At 41.3% G+C, this 21,023-nt stretch overlaps 1 protein-coding gene across 3 annotated transcripts in view; it reads left to right on the top strand.

Moving 5' to 3' along the window:
* Positions 1 to 21,023, top strand: part of RASSF3 (Ras association domain family member 3) — a 104,781-nt gene that overhangs the window by 25,244 nt on the left and 58,514 nt on the right. For all 3 annotated transcript variants that reach the window (XM_030960118.1, XM_030960116.1, XM_030960115.1), the window contains exon 2: positions 796 to 920. In XM_030960118.1, the coding sequence (XP_030815978.1) occupies positions 867 to 920 (54 nt within the window). In that variant the 5' untranslated portion in view covers positions 796 to 866. The remainder of the gene's footprint in view (positions 1 to 795; positions 921 to 21,023) is intronic.

The following is a 21,023-nucleotide window of genomic DNA, read 5'->3' as shown; positions in this document are numbered from 1 at the left end:
CAGGGCTTCAAAGCAAATACAAGCTGGTTTTGCAAATACTCTAAAGTGATTCTTTCTTTGAGATTAGAGGGAGTATGAATCATCTATTTCTTACTAGAGATAGGGCCATCTGGCTGTTATAATGAATTTACATTTCTAATAGCCATCTTAGTTGACTTTGATAGCTAGCAAGTGCAATTTCTGAATTGTTACTGAAGGCAACTATTTGATTTATCAGCATAATTAAGCTTCAGATAAGCCCCTTATTCTGATTTCAATATTCATGTGCATATTCTTGTAAGTACCTAGAGCTTAAAACATGAAAAACCGTGTAGCAGTAATTCTGTGTGGGTAGAATTTTTTGTCTGTAAGTCAAAAATGTTGTGTCTTTTCTGAGAACTGCCCCTTTCATGCTTACACTGCAACAGCTAATACCTAGTTTGTGGCGTGGACCTTTTGCAACACCATCTCAGTGAGGCAGCCCTGATCTAACTAGAGATCTGCTTGACTGCAGGCCTGTCAGTGTGACACTGGGAGGGAGGTGTGCTGCACTGTCACCTTCGCTCCGGTGAATTTACATCTCCAGCCCTGTGTAGCTATTATTATCTTTGATACGGGTGGGGAAATTCACTTGAGAGCTGGTTATTTCTCTGAGGTCACGTAGCAAGTGAGGATGTGTCTCACTCCTATATTCTGCCTGCAAAAACCTAATTTCTAAATACCATTTAAATTTCTTTCTCTTTTTTTTTATTTTTTTCTTTTTTTTTCCCCTTTTTCTTTTTTTCCCCCCCTGGTGTCTGTGTGTGGGTTTTTAAGATTGCAGGTACACCTGCCATGCTCACTGCCGAGACCTGGTGCACCTGGGCTGCCGGCGGAATGGAAAATTAATGGACTGCCTTGCCCCACATGACACCTTATATTCATCCTACAGCAGCAGTCAGGTAAGAGATCTCCTGCTCATGTAATTACTGCTTTCTCTTGTCAGCTCTGTCCTGAAGTGTGGTCTGCCTGCCTCATCTGGCTGCTCGGGAAGAACATCTCACTTAGGCATGGATTTCCCACCCAGTGCTGTGATTTTGCAGCAGAGCTGGGTCGAGGTGGAACTGGCTGCTGCCAGCTGGGTCACTCCTGCCCCAGTTAGTTTTCAGCTAAATTGACTGAAAAGTAATCCCACAAAACAGTGTTTTTCCTGTTGGTTCTGGCCGCTGTGGGGTCATTTACACCTAATCAATAGAAACCTCTGAGATGTCACCTGTGACAACAACAGACACTCTCCTGTTTTTATTTTTAGTGGGGAGGGAGGATGAAGAATTGTGGCAAGTTTTTGTGTGAAAGTTCCTTTTTTTAAGGCTTTTATTTGAGCGTCAAAGAACCCCTTCATTAACGCAGGTCGGGTCTAGACTTAGAGTGTTGCTGTTTTAACTGAAAAGCGTTATTCAAAACATAATTAGTGAAGACAATTGGTATATGCATATCCACAGTGGTCAATTTAACCTTTTTTACTGTCTTTAGAACTCATATTGAAGAAACGTCCTTACTGGGGGAGAGGGTTAAAACCCAAACAATCCCAGACCCAGATATCACTGGTAATGCTTATTTTATTCACTGTAAGAATTTATGTTGCTCACTGTAAGAATCAAGAGAGATTCATAGAACAGCCTACCCTGACTTTTATTATCCACAGAACTGCCAAGCACAGGCTGCACCATGCTAAAAATGACCAGCTGTAAAATTTGTGCCCATCCAAAATACTTCTGTCTCCAAGAAGTCTCCTCTTCCCTTCCTGCTGCCCCACTGTAAGATGCATAACTTCATAAAACTAATGTTCTGACACACAACAGTGTTACACCCTGTGTCACTTTTCCTACCCAAGGGATATTTTTATAGCAGATTTGTGGGATGGGTTCTTTGGGTCCGGATTGGGGTTTTTTTTTCAATAATGTTGTACAGAAGAAACATTTTTAATTTAAGTTAAGTATATTTTGGTATCTTACCAATAGTTACACTAAGGTCTTAAAAGACAGTTTTGTATGCCAAGAGATTAGAATTCTTGTGTATTTTTTCTTGTGGTGTTGTCCATAATATATAGTGGAGGCAGTATAACTGCCCTCACAAGCTGCCCAATTATGTACATGAAAGATTTTCTCCACAAATATATTAAGCTACACTACAGCAGATACCCCTTGTAGACTTAAAGCAACTTCTGCTTTAAATTTTCCTTTCCTGAAATCAGTCTGGTCTAAGGAATCAAACAGATGCCACTTGTCTTCAAAGTCATTGCTATCTTCCTACTTTAATTTACCAATAGTGGGATATGCAGTCACAGGTGATTGTAGCCATAGCCCTATTTAAAGGCAGATACTAAACAATACTAAGTAGGGCAAGGGAATCCTCCTCGAGGATTGCAAAAATTTATTCTGAGTCAGCTCTGAAGCCCAGCAACACAATCATTAACTAAAGGTGATGCACTGCCTTTTCAGTAAAATAGTCTGAGGACACACAGAGCATAGCAAGCTTAACTTGGTGGAAAAAGCAGCAAGAAACATTAATGCACAGTTGAGAAAAAATCCAGTGCTTACATTCCTCTGTGATGATCACTTACTCACTGGTGAATCAACCAAAGAAGTATTTTCTCAGAGGATTCCAAATTAAAAAATAGTGCAGCACTTTTCCTTTCCAGACTCCTGTTAAGCAAAATTCTTATAGCATGTACAGAAGGCCTAAAATCCAGCTGGGAAACATTTGTGATGGACAAAGTTAGACTTTATCCTCAGCCCTTGCCATAGACATGTCAGACAGATTCCAGGAAGCATTTCTATAATTTTATTTTTTTAGCAGGAGAAAAAATGGAACTTGCTACAGACTTATGTCAAAACCAATTTTTATGAAATGATAATTCTACCAAAAAGTAAAACAGTCCAGCTAAGTAAAAACAATATTTGGTAACACAAAGATGTGTAAAGGCTTCTAGTGACTGGAGTGATTGTTCAGGATAGTCCTGGAACAGGCTGCCCAGGGAAGGGGCGAAGTCACCATCTGTGGAAGTGTTCAACAAATGAATAGACGTGGCACTTCACAATATGGCTTACTGGCTTTAGTAGTATTTGGTTGAACGTTGGCCTTGATGATCTTGGAGGACTTTTCCAACCTTAATGATTCTATGATTCTAAAACTTCTGAGCATTCTTACTGAACTTGGTGTGTGCCCTCCAGGTCATCACTGAATTTTCTCTGCAAGTGCAGCATTTTATTTTGTAGATGCTCCAACCACCACCCAACTGTCCAGCCACCCAAACTGTGAATGAGGACATGGTGTCTCTCTGTGAGCTCCATGTGTCTTGCTGTTAGGAAGACTGAAGGGGAATAACTCAGATGCTGAAAGGCAGAGCAGCAGCAATGGAGAGGAGGAAGTACATGGCAATACAGGTTTTGGAGGTGTGGGTGACTGTCAGCAAGAAAATATGATAGGAGCAGAGAGAGAAGGGCATTAAAAATAATTATTGCTCAATAAGACACATACAGCTTGCCTGTGAGAGATCTAAAAAAGAGCAAGTGCTGTCCTGGGTATGAATACTGAGCAAGGGAACTGTTTCTTGCTCTTTGAGCCTTACAGTACTTAGGGGAGCCAAATTTCATGTGCATTTGTTTGTGTGCAACAAGACGGCAATAAAGAAGTACTGTTTTTTCCTACTGATTTCCTTCCTCTTGGAAGAAGCCACACTTTGGCTGCCTGCAGTGGGTGACAGTTGTTGCAAATCTCTTTCCTCACTAGCTGTTTGGGTCAGTGTGTACCTGACAACTGATACACGAAAGATGAGGATTCAAGTGCTATTTTCAGCATCCATCATCCACTGGTTTTGAGGCAGCAACCATTTACATGCAGAAAACCTGGAATGTTTCCTGTTGGGTCATTTTCTTTATGCACGGCTGTCCCACATGCACAGAGCAGACGGAGCTACCACAGGAATCTGCAAGGTTTGAATTTGCTCCTTCCTCTGCTACTGACCTGCTCAGACCACTGTGTCTTTCTAGGACTTGTCTACTTCTCTTGTAGGTAAAAAGGAATTAGAATTTTTAAAAATAATTTTAATATCTCTGAATGGGAACATTGTTTCAAAAGCTGGCATTAGGTTACTATTTAATTAAACACAACTCTCAGCTCAGCTGCCTTCTCAAAATTGCTATTTTCTTCCATGCTAAAATTTCCTGGACTTTATCAGACTTAAAGCTGATTTTTAACTTTCTGTTTAATGTTTGAACCTGCATCTCATGTATAAAACTGAACAGGTGTTTAGTATAAGGTCGTGAAGGGGTCAGGGGATGGGAAAAAGATGATGGTAAAAAGACTGAACCTATCTTTACAAAATTATTCTTGCATTCTTACTCTGTGGATGGTGTCTAGTCTGCAAGGTTTTATTTAGATGCAGGACTGTGCTTTTGAATCTAATCTTCCAATTGTCTTTACTTTCCTTGTTTTGGTTGATATCAGGGAGTAGTCATAAGACAAGAATCAATTCCACTTCAGGTGAAAGCTAATCTGCTTCCAGAAGCCTGTGAGAAGGGGCACTCCAGGAGCCAACCTAACACACAGTCCACTGGATCAAAGCAGAGATTTTCCTAAGTAAACATTATGAAGGGTTTATATTGAGGACTTTGGATTCTCAGCATCATTTGTTGTCTTTTACAGAGCTGTGTGTTGCACTACATTATTTGCTAAAATAGGCATTAGGTTCTTGGCACAGAACTTTTCCCAGTGATGCCTGCTTTTGCTTTATCTATATCATGACTTTGACAATCACATGACATGCAAAACCAGTTAATTTTGCATGAACTACGCTAGTCAAATGCAGAGTTGCAAAGATCAGACATGTATTTGGGAATGCATCACCCATGCAGTGAACATCAATTTATACTGTGAAGGGATTTTGCAGGAATATTCAAATTTTTTAGTATTGCTAACAGACCATAGTCCTTGGATTCGTGCCTTTTCTTCCTGGGACAACTGCTTTGTTTTGAAGTGCATTTTTTTTAAACACTAAAGCACTAGTTTGAAGTCATTATATTGGCACTCTTGTGCTGGTACAGGTTAAAGAGTCATGGCACCTCTGTATTTGCATATACTCCTTCAAACACAGAGAATATTACTCTGTGATGATAGTAGGCAACGCTTTGAACTCTAACTCTCTTTGACCTAACACCATTTCAGATTGGGCAGGCAGTGTGAATTTATCTCCTGCTTGATGCAGGTGATACAAACTGCCCTTCACTCTGCTGCAGTGACCTGGTGGTGCCCTGAGTGCAGCAGAGCTTGGTGCCCAGCTGTAGCTCCTGGTCCTGAATGCTTGTTCATGCCTATACACTCTTCTGTGTTCCCCTTGCTCTTCCACTCCCAGTGGCACCAGGACTGCTGCTGGTTTTGGACAACGCTCTTTCAAAATGGGTCAGGAAAACGTTGTAGCTTCTAACCTTTGTCCTTGCAAAGCCCAATCAGCTCTTTAATTCTCAACACAGCCTGTGAACAGTGCTGTCAGCACAACAAGGGCTGGGTGTTATGATGTGGCTGGAACACCTTAAATTCCAAATAACCTTGAACAAATGTCATGTTGAGACACAGTTTGAGAATCTAGACTTAAGATTTCCCTTATGGGGAACAAGAATTTCTTACAGGCTCTTAACTGCTGATTTTGCAAAGAGAGTCTACAGATTTCCGGTGGATTTCCCTCCTGTGCAATTCTGCCAGCAACTGGAGCACTTGGGTGCACACGAGCGGTCAAACAGTCTCAGAATCTGGAATGGTTGTCACACAGCTTGACTCTGCTAACAAGTCGTTGGAGCTCAAAATACCTAATTTTTGAGCTTCTTTCTCTGAGTGTGTATATATACACACATAAATATTTCATTATAAAAAGGTCAAGGAAATTCCATGATGAAGCTGTTCTTACACATTGCTAAGGCAGCGGGGTTAAATACTTGAAAACGAAACTCACAAAGTCAAACATACTGCAAGTACCCAACGGCAGAAATATATGACTCAGGTGAAAATTGTGTGGCCCTAGATATTTCCCTCCTGAGCAGACTTCCTATAGAGATTAAAGAGGAAACAATGTATATAGGTTCTCTGTGGTCTTGTACAGAGCACTCAGAAAAAGCTGGGGAAAGAGTTGCCAATTTCTTCCACGAACAAGCAGAGTGCGATGAATAAAGCTCCTTTCCAGCAATCCTCTCTTGTGCTACCACATTGCCAGTTGCAGGCACCCCACCTCTGACTGATCATGCCAAGGCCTTCTCAAAAGTCTAAGTATCAAAGCCATTATATGGATTTTCATTTTTTCCTGTTTTTCTGTCACCCTAGATGAATCAAAAAGTGACAATTTTTTATGCATAAGTCACAGATAGAATTTCTTTTCTTCAAGTTGACAAGCCTTCCCAAAGAGGTCTCACTACACTCAAATTTTCGCAAAGACAAAGGGCATTCACAGTTGAAGTTTGTACAAGACCTGAGGCACTTGATAAAGTATAGAAAGAGATATAGGGTGTTGCAAATGACTTGGATAACAATGCCCCCAGATTGCTTCAAATTGCATGAATGCCATGGAGAAGAATGAGAGGATCTCACAGTGCTAATACAGAAACTTCTGGACATGGAAGGGCACTGAGGTTGTCAACTAAATGTACCTGAAACTGAAAGTGGTTTCAGTTCCTTCCCTTAAAAGACATGGTAGTTGAACATTTCTTCAAAAATAACCCATGGAGAAAAAAAACTGACAAAAGAGAGCAGATATAGGTGTGTGCAGATCTTTAATAATGTAAGCTACCTTTGAGCTATTGGTTGCTTTCCTCTACTAACTCTTGGTAATGGTGTGTACTCTGTGTGGGCATGGGGCTTATGGCTCATATATTTCAAATCTATGTTAAACCTGGTTATGCTTGGTAGTAGTTGAAAGGAAAAGAGGAAGAGTGAATTATGTTTGTTTTGGCGGCAAAATGAGGCAAATCTTAAATTTTGACAGTAACTGCGAAAGCTTTTAAACCAAAACTGAAGCTGATTTCAGTTCTAATTGTGTATATTGTTTAGGTTACTATTAGGGAAATATATTTGGCAAGAATAAAAGGCTTGATTAATTATATAAACTAGAAATTAGTTCCAAACTTTAAAAAAATAATTTGAGAGTTTCCACAACAGTTCCTGGGGCACTACCCTTTGCAACCCTCCCTCAAAGGAATATTATTAAAACGGGCTTTGCACAATGCTGACTTAAGGTCTTTAAAGCATAAATTAATTGTAATATTTTATAGAGTTGAATTTACTCTATCAGATATTTGGGCTTCTTCAGTATTCTCTGGTACAGGCATCATGGAATAGTCTGTTGGGTTTTCTTGAGCACACAGAACAAACACTTGGGTTGATGGGGACTGAGGCAGTAGTTGAATATTGCAAGTAGGATGAATCCAAAAGACACATTTAAACAAGGAGAGGATTTTAGAACTCCGAGTAGACCTCAAAGCCCAGTAAGTACAGACTGGATGGGGCATGTGGTGAGGGGACTTGTATCATGATACCACCAAACAGAGTTAATACTAGAATTGATATTATTAAAAGAATAAATTTCAGCTTCCTGGTGGAAGTTTTCAGCTCACAGAAGCAATCTAAATTGTGTTTGTATGCCTTTATGTTTTTTAAACTTTTTTTTTAAAAACACACATTTTTATCACTAAATCTGTCTTTAACCTTTTTTATCTTAAGTTGGGCTTGTTGGGGATTTCTTTCCATTTTAAGTACTTGGTTCATATTCAGGCCCAACCTTTGAAACAGAAAGATAACAAGCTCACTGCTTTAAGCACACATTACTGAAACCTAGAGAAGGTCAATTATCAGTTGTTTAGCAACCAGATCAATTGTAGTCAAACAGCTCTGATTTTCTAGTTCCATTGAAGAAGCAGACAAGGCTTCAAATTAGAGGAAAGTGTTCCTATTAGACATGGGGAATATTTAAAATGTGCTTTTGATTTTTTGTACAGTTAGGTGTTTTCATATTCAAGAGGTTTGTATTGTCTTCCTAGAAAATATGTTTCCCTAAAATGTAGCCAGCCTCAACCTGCCATTTTGTCAGCTGCCATTGTTAAGATCAATGTTCTTTTTCCACTATTTATTTCTAATACACATATTTTTTAACAATCCTTTCCACTGCTGTCAGAGTTGTGCCAGGTGTAGGATGTAAAATACGTAATGTATTTTTTATTGTGCCAATTTTCTTCCTAATTTAGTTATTAATATCTTCCCAGTATCTCAGCAGGCTCAGCAGAGCAGAGATGATAACGTTGCTTATTTAATACAGGTAATGCAGTCTTGCAGGTCCTGTATGTTCCAGGTGGTTCTCCAGTACTCAAATAGCATTGCTTAATCACATTGCAGAGGAAGTTCAAGGAGAACTGATCCTCTAAAATGTTAAGGTCTGTGTGGAGCCTGATGGTTGGGCTTGTGACTGTTTGCAGCAGAGGGAACAGAGATCATTTCTGTCTAACTTTCAAGGTAGATTTTTCAACATGCAGAGCAGGACAGCAGCCACGAGGACAGCTGGTTTTGATGTGGCACGTGAAGGCAAATGGATGTGGCATCTAAACTTGTGTACTTGAAGAAGTGTATTTTGGTGGTTTATGTTGTAGATTAGATGGTATGTGGAAGCTGCACAGTTGCTGGATGGTAGATCACTGACCATGATAGTGTCCTGAGTGCCTTACTGAACCCTTCAACACATGCAAAGAAAATGAGCACTGGTAGGGAAATTGTTAAATGGGGTGTAAATGCTGGGCCCTGCAAATCTCTGTCTCAGTGAAGTCCTAACACTGATTTTTCTCAGGAGTCCATATGCTGTAGATGACAGATGGAGTACTGAACTTTGCCTTTCAGTTAGAGACAGGCTGGCAAACAGAGTGACAGTGGCTTTCATTCCACTCTTCATGGTCTGATTATGTTTTTCATATCCATTAAACACCTCACTCTAAATAGAATTACCAGCAGCCATGTCAGATTTGTCCTAACCTATTAATCCACAGGGGTAAAGGGGTGACTGGTTGTGAAGTATAACAAGGGGCTGAAGAGATATTTATTATCAGGGCACTTACTACTTTCTAGGGCATTTACTCAAGAGGCTGATTTTATTTTGCTTTTGAATATTCAGGAAGGTAGCTGGGCTTGTGATATGATGCAGACTGCTTAATTCATCCCGCGTAGACCTGCCTTGAGCAAATAACAAGATGGCAGTGAGAACTGATTAGAAAAGAAAGTCAGAACTGTTGGGAAACTCACATCTCATGCTCTCAAATACTCTTCCAGCTTCACATTATCTGTCTTTTTTTTTTTTTTCATAGACTTTCAGCCTTTTCGTTTGACTTATGGCATTAGCAGCTGTTAGAAATATACACAGAAGAGATTGCTGCTGCCTTTTGACTCAGTGCAGGAAGGGCATGATGCAAAACCTTCCCTGGTGGGGAAGGAAGGTGGGGAGTGGTTTTTGATTATTTTTAATGATAACATTGCTGGGTGAAGATAGGAAAATAGTTGTTCCCAGTCTTTGATCTAAGTAGCATGCCAACCACCAGTAACAAAGACAGCTGTTAGGAAATCAGGTAGACAACAGAGCCCTATGTTGTTCTGTTTGTTTTTCTTACAGAAATGAAAAGTCTTGTTTCCCAGAGTGCAGGAATCAAATGACAGCAGGTAGCATTTCTCATACTGATTCATGGCTTCCTCTAACTAGTGGCACTGCCTAAAAGCTGCCCTCCAGACTCTTCCTCAGTTCAGAAAAGCCCACTTGTTCTCAGGAGCTCAGATTCTCCCCAGCTATATGCATGTGCTGCACACTAGGTTCCCCTTCTCCAAGGGATCTCATTCTACAGTGAAGCTCCATTCTTGTGTATGTTGCCTCATATCAGTGTGCTCCACAGGAATTGGGGATAGGAGCTTAAACCTTCCCCATTTACTCTGCAAATAGTGTGTCTAGGTGTGTAAAAATTCAGTGATGTAGTGCTAAAGCTTCAATATCCTTACTGGGAAAGGGGAAGCTGTCACCAGTCGCATGCCATTAAATGCAGGACAATGAAGTCCTGCTAGTTAAACTTCTGGGGAGTTCCTGCCCAAAGCATGAAGAAGTAGCTGGTTGCCTCAGATCAAAACATGCTGGGTTCTCTTAGCACTTGCAGGAGATCTTAAGCAATAGCTAGTTTGCCATGTTCCCTCCTCCCTTATAATTTCAGCTATGGTAAGCCTCCATTCCTGCAGCATAGGTCCACTGGGGATTCAGCACCCCTGCTTCCTGAGACCTTATGATACTTTACTGCCAAGTGAAAAAAGCTGCCTGGGTAGAAAGGCTGTTGTATAGTATCTTGGGAACACAGAGATACAAAATGTTTACTCCTACAAGCTTTTTGGATCTGGTTTATTCTACAAATAATACGCTGATAATCAGTTGTCATTGGTTTTTTGTTGGGTTGCTTTGTTGGCTTGTTTTTTGTTTGGTTGGTTGGTTTTTTTCTGAATGCTTATTTCACAAATAATGTAACTGACCCAGAAAGAAAGACTCCAGTCTTCAGGTAGATCAAAAGGCTAACTTTAATGAAAGTAGTGAGTCTTTTATAATGTGACTTGCTAAGGTGATACTTGATTGGTCTCCAAGTAGAAACATCTCACAGTATTGGTGACTATGAATAGCACACTGTGAAGAACCACAACTATAAACAATGATTACAGAAAGAGAGATAATGATTGTTTTAATTCTTTCCTCTAAGATTCCCAGGCTCAGCCTGGGAGAAATTATCTCTGTTCTTTCTTCGACTGAACTGAGAATCTCCACATGTAACAAACCTTTCAAAAATTAGATAAAGTCCCTTTACCACTTCTTTCAAGATACACACCTTACATTATGGTTTTGATGTCCCAATTGAGATTTTCGATCCAACAGTAGTTTTGCATCCTGATCACCTTTCATCTGTGACCTCCATGTTACTTATGACTTATGCCTTGATTCCTAATCAAGAGGCCCCTCCTATGGATGAATTTTGGATCAGCTCCTGGCTCAGATGATGCTGGAGCCATGATGCTTGGACATTGGACAGTTTCCTGAGAAAATAAACCTGGCTGGTCTCTGCATACCTGCCCTATTTGGATAACCCCTAGAGAAAAATGGAAAAATTACCTCTTCTTTGCATTTGAGAAGAAAACTTTCATCACGGGATCCCAAGAGATCTTCAGAAACATGTATTTCAATTAGTCTTGTGAACCCATGGAAAGCTGCTCATGCCTGCTTCAGCTACTTTGCCTGCTGATATGTTGCAGTAAGATGGATAACTGGATGCGATTACTTGATTTGCCTAAATCATACTTTATACTTCTCCATATTTTCTCTGCTGATGCTTGCAAGTGTCTACTGTAGCCATGGTAAATCCCCTTTTAAGGCTTTGTTTTTTCTGACAGTGTTTGTTTACAGGAAGATAAATACTATAATTGATTATTTTGCTTTACAATCCTAGGTGAGAACAAAGCAGTGATGATGGTTACCATGGGGCAGCAGGATGAAGTCAATACCATGCATCCTGCCTGAGGCTGACCTCATTTAGTTGACTTCAGGATAAAAATTACATTGTCTTAATTTCACTAGGCTTTTCTATCACAATTTCTTATCAGAAAATTCTGCAGCATTATTCTCTGGGGAAGGAAGGCCAGTGTATCACAAGGCTGAACATTACTTTTATATTTCCCAGTACTCCTGAACTTTGGTTTAAAGGAACACTGCTTCCCAGTATTTTTCTGTTTTCCATTTGCATTGTTCTCTTCCTTTGACCTTCCTTTTGCCATCCTGAGTAACATTTCCCTTTACAGTAACCTTGAAGAGAGATCTCCTTATCTGCATATATGACTAATCAGTAAGGTCTTATGATTATTATAAAGCAGTTTGTTGGAGGTGGGAATTAGAGCATGAAACAGGGACTGAGGAAGCCAGATTTGCAGTCCTTGCTCTACTAGTGACTGACTAGATATGGCCTTCAGGAAGAAAATTTGGCCTTAGTTTTCAGATGTGCTGATTTAATTTTTAGTCTTTTGCCTCTGGTTTTCTTTTCTTCATTGTTTTGGGGGAAAAGAGTTGCCCATGGCATGCAAACCTGCTATTTTGTTTTACCTCAAAATATGTCTCAGTCTGGGCACTCAGAAGTACAAGCTGATTTTAGAAATGGTTACGAGTAGTGTTCATTACCTATTACCACAATGAGGATGAACTCTTTCTTGCAAAATGTTATGGGTGAATGAATGCACTAGGTGGCACAGAGTTATGAGTTCTGAGAACTTGATTATTTCTTCTTTATGTTTTACCTGTAACTTCTGTGAATATCCCTGAATTTGTTAAAGAATTCATCATCAGGGGAAAGAAAGCAAGGTTGATTTCTTAAAGCTGAGGATTACAGATGAAGGTAAATTTAGAGTTAACTCAGTATGAGAGAGTGGAAGGAATAAAATCTCTGGCACTTGCATTTATGAACTATGATTTTACTGAGTTCTTCATATTATTTTCCCCACAATCAGCAGATATAACTAAAGACAGGAACAATATATTAGAGTGAATGAAGAGGAAAAAAGTGTTTTGAAAATACCTAGGATCCACACTTTCAGTTGTCATTTGGCAGGTGCTGTCTGTCTGAGAAGTGTCCTTAACATGACCCTTTGTGGGTAGGTCAGGAGCCCTCTCCTTTGGCTGAACCATCTTTCTGAGATCCCATGCTCCATCTCCCAGCAGGAACTTGCCAAGCTGTGCTGGGCTGCACAGCTCCCACAACTTTCCCTGCCTCAACCACATCCCAGGCTGCTGCCAGGTCCTTCCACTCAGGGCAGGAGCAGCCTGTCAGATGTGTACATCCCCCATGTGGGGCCAGAGAGAGGACTCTTGCCAGGGAAAGAGAGAGACAGAAAAGGGACAAGAGAGGCTGACATGAGCCATCTGGATTTTTTATTCTTGTATCCTTCTGTATTCCATCAAGCTGTCTAGGCCTCCCAGAGCAGCCCCACTCTTAGGGATTCTTGAGAATCATGGCATTAGGTTAGACAGTGAAAAGGGAGATGTAGGGTCTAGCAGAGTCAGTAAGAGTAAAGTAAAAGTCAGTAAAAGCAGAATTTTGCTGCAACAGATCCAGCTTCACTAACACTTCGTAAATATCCATTTTCTTTTTTTCTTTAAAGTATCCTCAACTTGCAGTTTTGAGCCTTCTTTGGACTGAGATTGCCTGGTGGGGAGTCAGTACATGTCCCTGAGCCATGGGGCCTCTGATGTGAGGGAAATATGTGTGCCTCCATCCCACCCACCCTCAGGCTATCTGAATTTTAAGATGAGTTGGCCATAATCCAACGGTGGCAGGATTTCATAGACAACTCCTCTAGACTGTGCTAAAGCGCTGTGTGTAAGAGTAGTCTTATTTTACACTCTTCTCCACAGTTTTGTTTCTTATAAGTCACCTGTGTGTTTTGGCATCAGTTAAGAAGGAAAAAAATCTGGCAGTTCTGCTGTAGTCAGATTTGGCAGTCTCACTGGTTACTTCCAGTAATTATCTCCATGTCACAGATATGCTCTTGGTGCCAGTTTTAGGACAACCTTCCACCTTTTTGATGTTAAGGAAATGGATTCTTTAGGAAACTGTTTTTGTCCGAGAACCACCCCTTCTTTAAAAATGCTCTCACTGTGATCTTTCACAAAGACTGCATTCAAAATTTGAAATATGCTGATGTGCAAATAATTTCAATAGCTGACCTGCAGAATCTGTTGGCAGGGCTGCAAGAGGCAGTTTGCTCTGATTCCAGCTGCCTGCTTCATTTTGGCAGCTGCACGCTTTCTGGCTCAGGCGCCTGCAGTCTCTTGTCCAAGTTAGGAGCTAGACAAACTCTATTCACTGTCCTGTAAGTGCACCTCAGCTTATCATCTACGTGAAGAATTAGACCTAAAGCTTGGGCTGCCTTCTGCCTCCCAAAGTTATTTTAAATGGACCCAGGAAAGCTGGATCAAGGATGTGCAGTGGTGGCTGTGGCTGCCGGAGCCCCGCTGCGGAGGGGGCGATCGCTGCCTTGCCTTGTAAGGGTATCTGTGGCTGCAGAGTGCTGCCAGCCACCCTGAGCAACAGCAGGAGGCCTTTGAAAGCAGCCCAGCACACAGGGACAGGTCCTCTGACAGAGCAGATGCTGAAGCAGATGTTAAGGCCACACTGAGGACCACTGAGTTCAGCATGGCAGGGTTGTGGCAGGAGATTGCTTTCAGGAGATAGATGTGAAATTCTTAGGTATGGCTTGCAGTGTTGGTGTGCCTCTCTGTTTAAAATCCTCACACCTCTGCCACAAAAATATTTTTAAAAGTTTTGCAGACTTTTTGTAAGTTAGTTTAAAAACAGGTCTTTGAAACAAAGGGTTTTTATAAAGACTTTCAGACCCAAAGAAAATGAAGGTAGATACCCTAATGCATACAGCACAGAGCATGAGCTTTTTAACATTGTTCTGCTGCTATCATAAATGATGTTTCTGACATGTTTTGAGGTCTGCATGTAAGACTGCATGTTCACTTACCACTTACTGACTTTGAGGTCCAACCCATCTTCCAATTATCCTGTGATTCTGCAAATGTGGTCACATGTCAGAGGAGGGGAGGAGCACCCATAGTGTTAAGTTACCTGCACATATGGACATACATCTGTACATCTGTTGAGCCACATGAACATAACCTCTCTTTGGCAATGTGTTGCTGCAGTTTGCTCTCCAGGTCTGGCACTCCTGACACTGAGGGCAGGCATGGAGATGTGGTGCTGCCCATGATGATGGGGGTGTCTGGCACTGCTCCTGCGGGACAAGAGGTAGGGGCTGAATGATGGAGATAACATATGGCTGACAAGAATAAGCACTGACCAGCAGAACTCAAGGACAAGATATGAGGAACAAAGAAATTCCTTTTTAAAACAAAAGTCATGCACTGTTCATGCCAGATGCAGTTTTTTCACAGTTGGCATTGGTGGCATTGTCTTTGTAATGGTAGCTAGCCAGACAAATCTGGGATCCAGTTGATAAATGGCATAAAAGGAAGTGCTTGTGGCTTATGCAGTCTGGTGCTTTGTGCCCCAGTGTATTTTATGCTCCACTCCTACATAGAGCTTTCCAAGCTCTGACCAGTGACATTTTACCTCGGTATTGCTATGGTAGTCCCCTGCTGCCTCAGTACCCAGCTTGTTTTCCTCTTGGAAAGCTCAGTTTTGCCTGGAGGGATGGCTCAGCTGATGAGGCAGCTGTTCTATTGTGGCAGATTTCAGCCTGGTGCTATTAAGAAAAAAAAAAAAAAAAAAAAATTGGTTCCAGTTTATCCTAACCATCTAAGCCCTAAATTGAGGTGGTTCAGCAGCTGCCTCAGGAACAGCTGAGCTGCCTGTGCAGAAGGAACATAAACTTCCCAGAGAGGGGCAGCTCAGACTGATAGTTAAGGGCAGGAGTAACTACTTGTGTCAGTTTCTAGGTGCACAGGTTGTGTGGCACATCTCAATATAGCAAAGGAAATTGGAGTTGTGGGAGATGTCTTTGTGAGCCTGTAACAGAGCATTTCTATGTCAGTGACAGAGAAGAGTACGTGATGAAACATTGTGCAAATGTTGTAGGAAAAAAGCTATATTTAGCTGCTCTAAAAATTGCTAAGCATCAGACATGAGGGAAATGGCTGTGGCAACCTACGCTATTCCAGTTTCACCTGTTGCAGTGTTTTTTAAGTCTAGAAATATCTATAAAATGAGTTACATAGCAGTTAAAACTTTCCCAGAAGAGGTGTAAACAAACTAAATTCACTTGCTGAAACAGCTATTACTGAACTATGAAGTGACCTTGTGCTGTGTGGATTCGCTGTAATGCAAACCATCTGCACGCTGAAACAATTAAAGCCTTCACATCTCCTAGGAGTTTCCTTCCTCCGATTATAACTTATGTGCTGTGGTAGAAGCACAGAGGTAAACAGCTAGTTAGAGTGGCCCTCTGTGTCTGTGTGTCTGTGTAATTTTATGGTGCAGCACACACAAAACTATTTTCATTTGAAGTGGCAGCCAGCTTTCAAGTAGAAAATATAGCATAGGCTTGGTACCAAATGCTGGAGCCATAGCTTGTAAGACAGCCTAAGTTAGACACATCTGCTCTGCTCCTCTGCTTCCCTTCCCCCAGCCTCCTCTTTGGATGTACCAAGTTTTCACGAAGCACAGGTCATGCTGGAGAGGCAGCACTTGAATACAGCCTGCTCCTGTGTAAGGGTCCTCTGCATGTGCTAAACTGAAACCCCTGCCTTCTGTAAGAGCAGAACCTGAGTGTGCTGAGCCTGGGCTGTGTCTGAACTGAAAGCCTTGGATAGCAATTACACATGATTTTATAAAAAATTTATTTAATTTACAACTACTTCAGTTTCCAGAAGTTAAGAGTTTACACTCTTTAAAACCATAAAAAATCAATCTACAGCCGTGGCATTAGAGTTTGGATGTTGCTGTGGTGGGAAAATACCAGAGATGTTGCTTCTGTAGGATTGCTGTACAATTTGCTGTGTCCCACAACTGGCAAAGTTTCATATTCAAATCTCTGCACTATAAAACCTCTTTTAAACACATTCTTCCACCATTTATGTCCATACAGACAACAACAGCACTAAAACCTCAGATCCTCCCTCTTCAGATCACAGGAAAGAGTAACCATGGAAGCTCAGTAAAATGAAAAAATAAATTTATTTCATAGGAATAGGGGTTTTTCCTGGAAAAAAGTTTTAGACACTAATTTTTAGAAAACATTCATTTAGATTAACATTCTAGACAATGTAAACATAAGTCATGTAAACATAAGACTGTAAAATTAAAATAATTAAATATTTCTCTTTTAAAGTTAAGTCTGAAAAGTAATGAGTAGTTGCAGCATGGTTTCTGAGCCAGCTATGATTATTTGTGGGCAAAGGCTTCCATCCCAGGGAGTGACCCCTGGCATCTGGCCAGGTCCCATAAAGCACCTCAGGCCCACATTTCTCAGAGCAGGCTGCATCCTACATGCCTATATGTGTGGATTCCGGATATGGCATGCATGTTTTATCTGTTCAAAGTGCCTGGAAAATGGGGGGGAGGGGCTGAGTGAGTGACACTGGCTGGGATAGTGTAAGAGAGTGGTGAAATGCAGAAAAAGACTGGGGGGCTCCACACTGCCATGATGATGTGATTTCTGGTGCTGACTACCCTTGGAAGAACCTTGTGGGAATTTATAAAATTAGAGGGCTTTAGGAAACTGCAGAAGACAGGCCTCAGACACAGCAGAATTGTGAACAGTGCTAAAGCAGCAGAAAAAATTATTTAAGCTGTAGAGAAGACATGGGAATAAGAACAACAGAGCTGTGTACAAACCTCTGGGGTTTGTTTTGAAGGAAATGTAGTGATTTGCTGTAAAGAGGGCTCACAAATGAACTAACACGTGAAATAAGATTTTTCAGAACACCAGACCCTGGGGCTGAGCTGGGAAAGGGAATTATTTGGCAATGTTGGTTCAAGTCTGCTAAATTGTAGTTCATTTATATGTTATGCATAAAAGACTACCTATAGCAAATAGACAAAATCTATCAATTGCTAGATTTATAGTTTCCTCTGTGACCTGAGTACTGACCCATGTATGACCTCTGCTGCAGGCTAGAGAAGTAACGAGGGTCTTGGTCATGCCCTGCATGAAGGGTTTGCAGGAATATGTTAAGCTTGAGGCAGTCAGTCATGAAAGAGGCATTTCCCACCTTACAAGTACATGCCTTTGAGACCCAAATAGATCCCCTTTGTGTTTATTTTTATAACATCATGGGGGTTTTGTTAATGAAACAGATGAAAAAAAGTAATGTCAGCTTCCCTGCATCAGCCCAGGGCTCAGGCTCTGACTTCCTCACCCACTGCAGGGTGAGACGTGGCAGTCTGTAGGGGCATAAATGGCTTCTTTCCCTCGGGGTGGGAATGGTCTCCTACTGCATTTAAGTGCATATATTGTTTTTTCCCCTCTGGTCACCTCTTTTTTCCCCCCAAAGTGCTGCCTGATTGATAAAATGTAGGCAGAGGAGAGCAAGAGCCATACTGAACTAGGATGCCTCTGGCAAGGCTACAGCCCCTTGTGCTCTGCAGCTGTCCTGGACTTCCCATTGATGTAGAGCATCCACTTCCTCCCTTTCTCTTCCCTCCATATGTTAAATCTCCTAAACTGAGGATTTGCAATGCTGTGTGCACATCATTCCATAATTTTGAAAGAAATTAAAAGCACCACATTTTCCTTTTTTTTTCTCTTTCCTAGTTCTCCAGTATCTTCTCAGCCCTAATACATATGCTTTCCTTAGCTGTGTTTTCACATAGATTACTTTTTAAATTATGTGGAAACCCAGAGCACCAGAAATATTTCTCTGTCTGCTCTGGGGTGCCCTGACCCCCAGGGGAGCACTGACTTTGACCCTCATACATGCAGAAAATTTCCTAGACTTCAAGACAGACTAGAATCCACAGAAGTGTGAAATAGATTATAGAGAGTAGTGTATCACTTGGTGAGAAATTTAGGTTTTAGGATTTTTCGTATGTTGTGGATGGAAGCAAGATGGAGGGCACAGGGTGTTGTCCTGGGTTTCTTGTTCATGCTGCTTCCTTCTTCTTCATGGGTTTGGGTGGCATTTTGTGATTGGGCAGAAAAGTCTGCATTGTGAGCTCTTTGGGATCAGTTATTGGGTTAAAAGGGAAAATAATCTAGGTGTCAGTTCTTAATTGGATAGTTTAGCCTTAAAAGACCTTGTAACAAGAGATTGTGAGCCATTTTGTGCCTTCTAACGAAAAACTGCCAAACTCACAATAGTGAGACTGCTTTACTGATAAGAAACAATAAACACCTGAGTCCAAACATGAACTACTGTCTCAAGTGCCTTCAATCCAGACCCAGAGAAACCAATAAAATTATTTTAGTTTCTAATTTTTCAGTATGTTTTTTCTCTAAATCTTCCTTCAAAATTAGAAACTTACATCTCAGCTTTCCTAAACATGTGCTGTTTTTTTCATCCAGAAATCTCCATAGACATTTGTTTTGGAATTTTATGGAATTCTGGTGAGGAAAAATTAGTTCTATTCTAAAATATTACCTTTTTAATTTGGGTTTTACTTTCCCGACTTGACTATTTCTCACTTCCAACTTTTTCCTCTTCCTGCTGTCCTGTCTCTTCTTCAAACTGTCTTACTGTTTTCTCCCCTTGCAGCAGTGCTTTCTCAGTGAGGGAGGGAGAGTGTGATAGCAAAGATGGGAATCAGGAAGGTCTTGGGTCAGTGAATGGGACACAAACCAAATATGAAAGGAGTTAGTGAGATTTAGCTAAGAGAAAGCTCGATTCAGGGCAGAACTTTCAAAGGTGGTCACACCCTGCTGAAAATGTGAAAAATGTTGATCTTGGGCAGCACTGCAGAAGTACAGAGGCCAAAGCCCAATTACCTTGCACTGGCAGCTGGCAGCTCCTCCATGGCCCGCTGGGCTAGGGAGCTGGGGAGGGAGTAGGCAGAGTAGGCAGGTGGGGCTGCCCTGCTGCAGCCCCCAGCACTTCAGCAGGCTGGGCTGGCTCCACAGGCACAGGGCACTGTACTTCAAGGAGACTTTTTCCAGATTTTTCCAGCTAAGGGTGGACTGGATGGATTAGGCAGGCATTTCAGCAAACAAGTTGTCAGATCTGTTGTCCTGTCAAACAGCATTGTTTTTCTGGGACAGTTGTCTTCATGGTCTGCTCTTGAGATGATTTACTAGGAAGTCCTAAACTTATGTGGGCAGCTTCTAGGGAATTTCTATGATCTACTGCAGTCAGACTTACTAAACAGAGCAGAATGTCATCTCATACACAGTATGACAAGACAATTTCTAGTTCTTTGTCTAGGAAATGACAATTGGGATGTGATTCCCAGACCAGAAGGCCCCTTCCCCCACCAATTCACCAGTTTGAGGACAGATGCTGGGAATCAGATTGCAGCTACAGCACATTAAGGCTCACATTTTCCTGGTATCCACAAAGCATGCTGAGCTTCCACAGTTGTGGTTTCTATACTTAAAACAGAAGGTCCTAGTTAATTTTACTGCCCTGAGTATTTTCATACACTGTTAGCAATTAGGAACTGAATTAAAAGTAGGAGAATGTCTGTTTTCTGTACACTTTGTTATAGAATATTTCCTTGACATTATATTCTCTCGTGCAGTAGCTCTACCGCTTACCCTGGCAAGGCATGGGTGCTTGCAGAGAATTGGACAACAGCACTCCCAAGCCTCTGAGCTTCCTTTGTGCCAACTTTTGCTTATGCTTAGGTCTGACTATTCACATCAGTGGGACTGTGTGAGTAAGGATGTTTATTTACCTGTTTATTGAATTGGAGTTTCTGGGCTACATCTGGGTCCTGACAGACTTTATCTGACATTGCTGGGGCTGGCTATAGCATAAGCTAAAAAGGCTATTGCTGCAGGGAATGGATTGCCAGATGGAACATGGCTCTCACCTTTGAATTCCCACTAGTACTGACATATCCCTGATCCAGCCTTGGAAATGAGAGTGAAGGGCAGGGCAATTCTTCAGTACATTTGAACAGCTCTCTTGAGCCCCCTGATTAAACATATTTCAGACATATTAAATATTTTTTCATAATTTGTATTATAAAATCTACTTTTTTGGATTTTTGACAAGAAAGTACCTGTTTTATAATGCTGTCTATAATCAACAGGAGAGGAAGAAAGGAAAATTACTAACAAGCCTATCTGTTTTGGAGTGCACTTCTGCCTAACTGGGATGCAAAAATACTGATAGGAAAATGCACACCAGTACAGCAAAGGACTGTTTTATCAGCCTTATCAAGATCCTTTCAAAGGCAATGGGAGTCTTTCCCATTGGGTTGGTCCCAGTGGGTTTTGGGGCAGGGCAGGATGTGGGAAGGTGAGTGCTGATACCATATGATGAGGCCAGACTCCATGTCAGTATCTTCAAACTGCAG

Source organism: Camarhynchus parvulus, chromosome 1A (genome assembly GCF_901933205.1).
Source record: "Camarhynchus parvulus chromosome 1A, STF_HiC, whole genome shotgun sequence".
Classification (NCBI taxonomy): Eukaryota; Metazoa; Chordata; class Aves; order Passeriformes; family Thraupidae; genus Camarhynchus; species Camarhynchus parvulus.
Note: the sequence above shows the minus strand (reverse complement) of the source record. Positions and strands in the feature narration are given on the sequence as shown.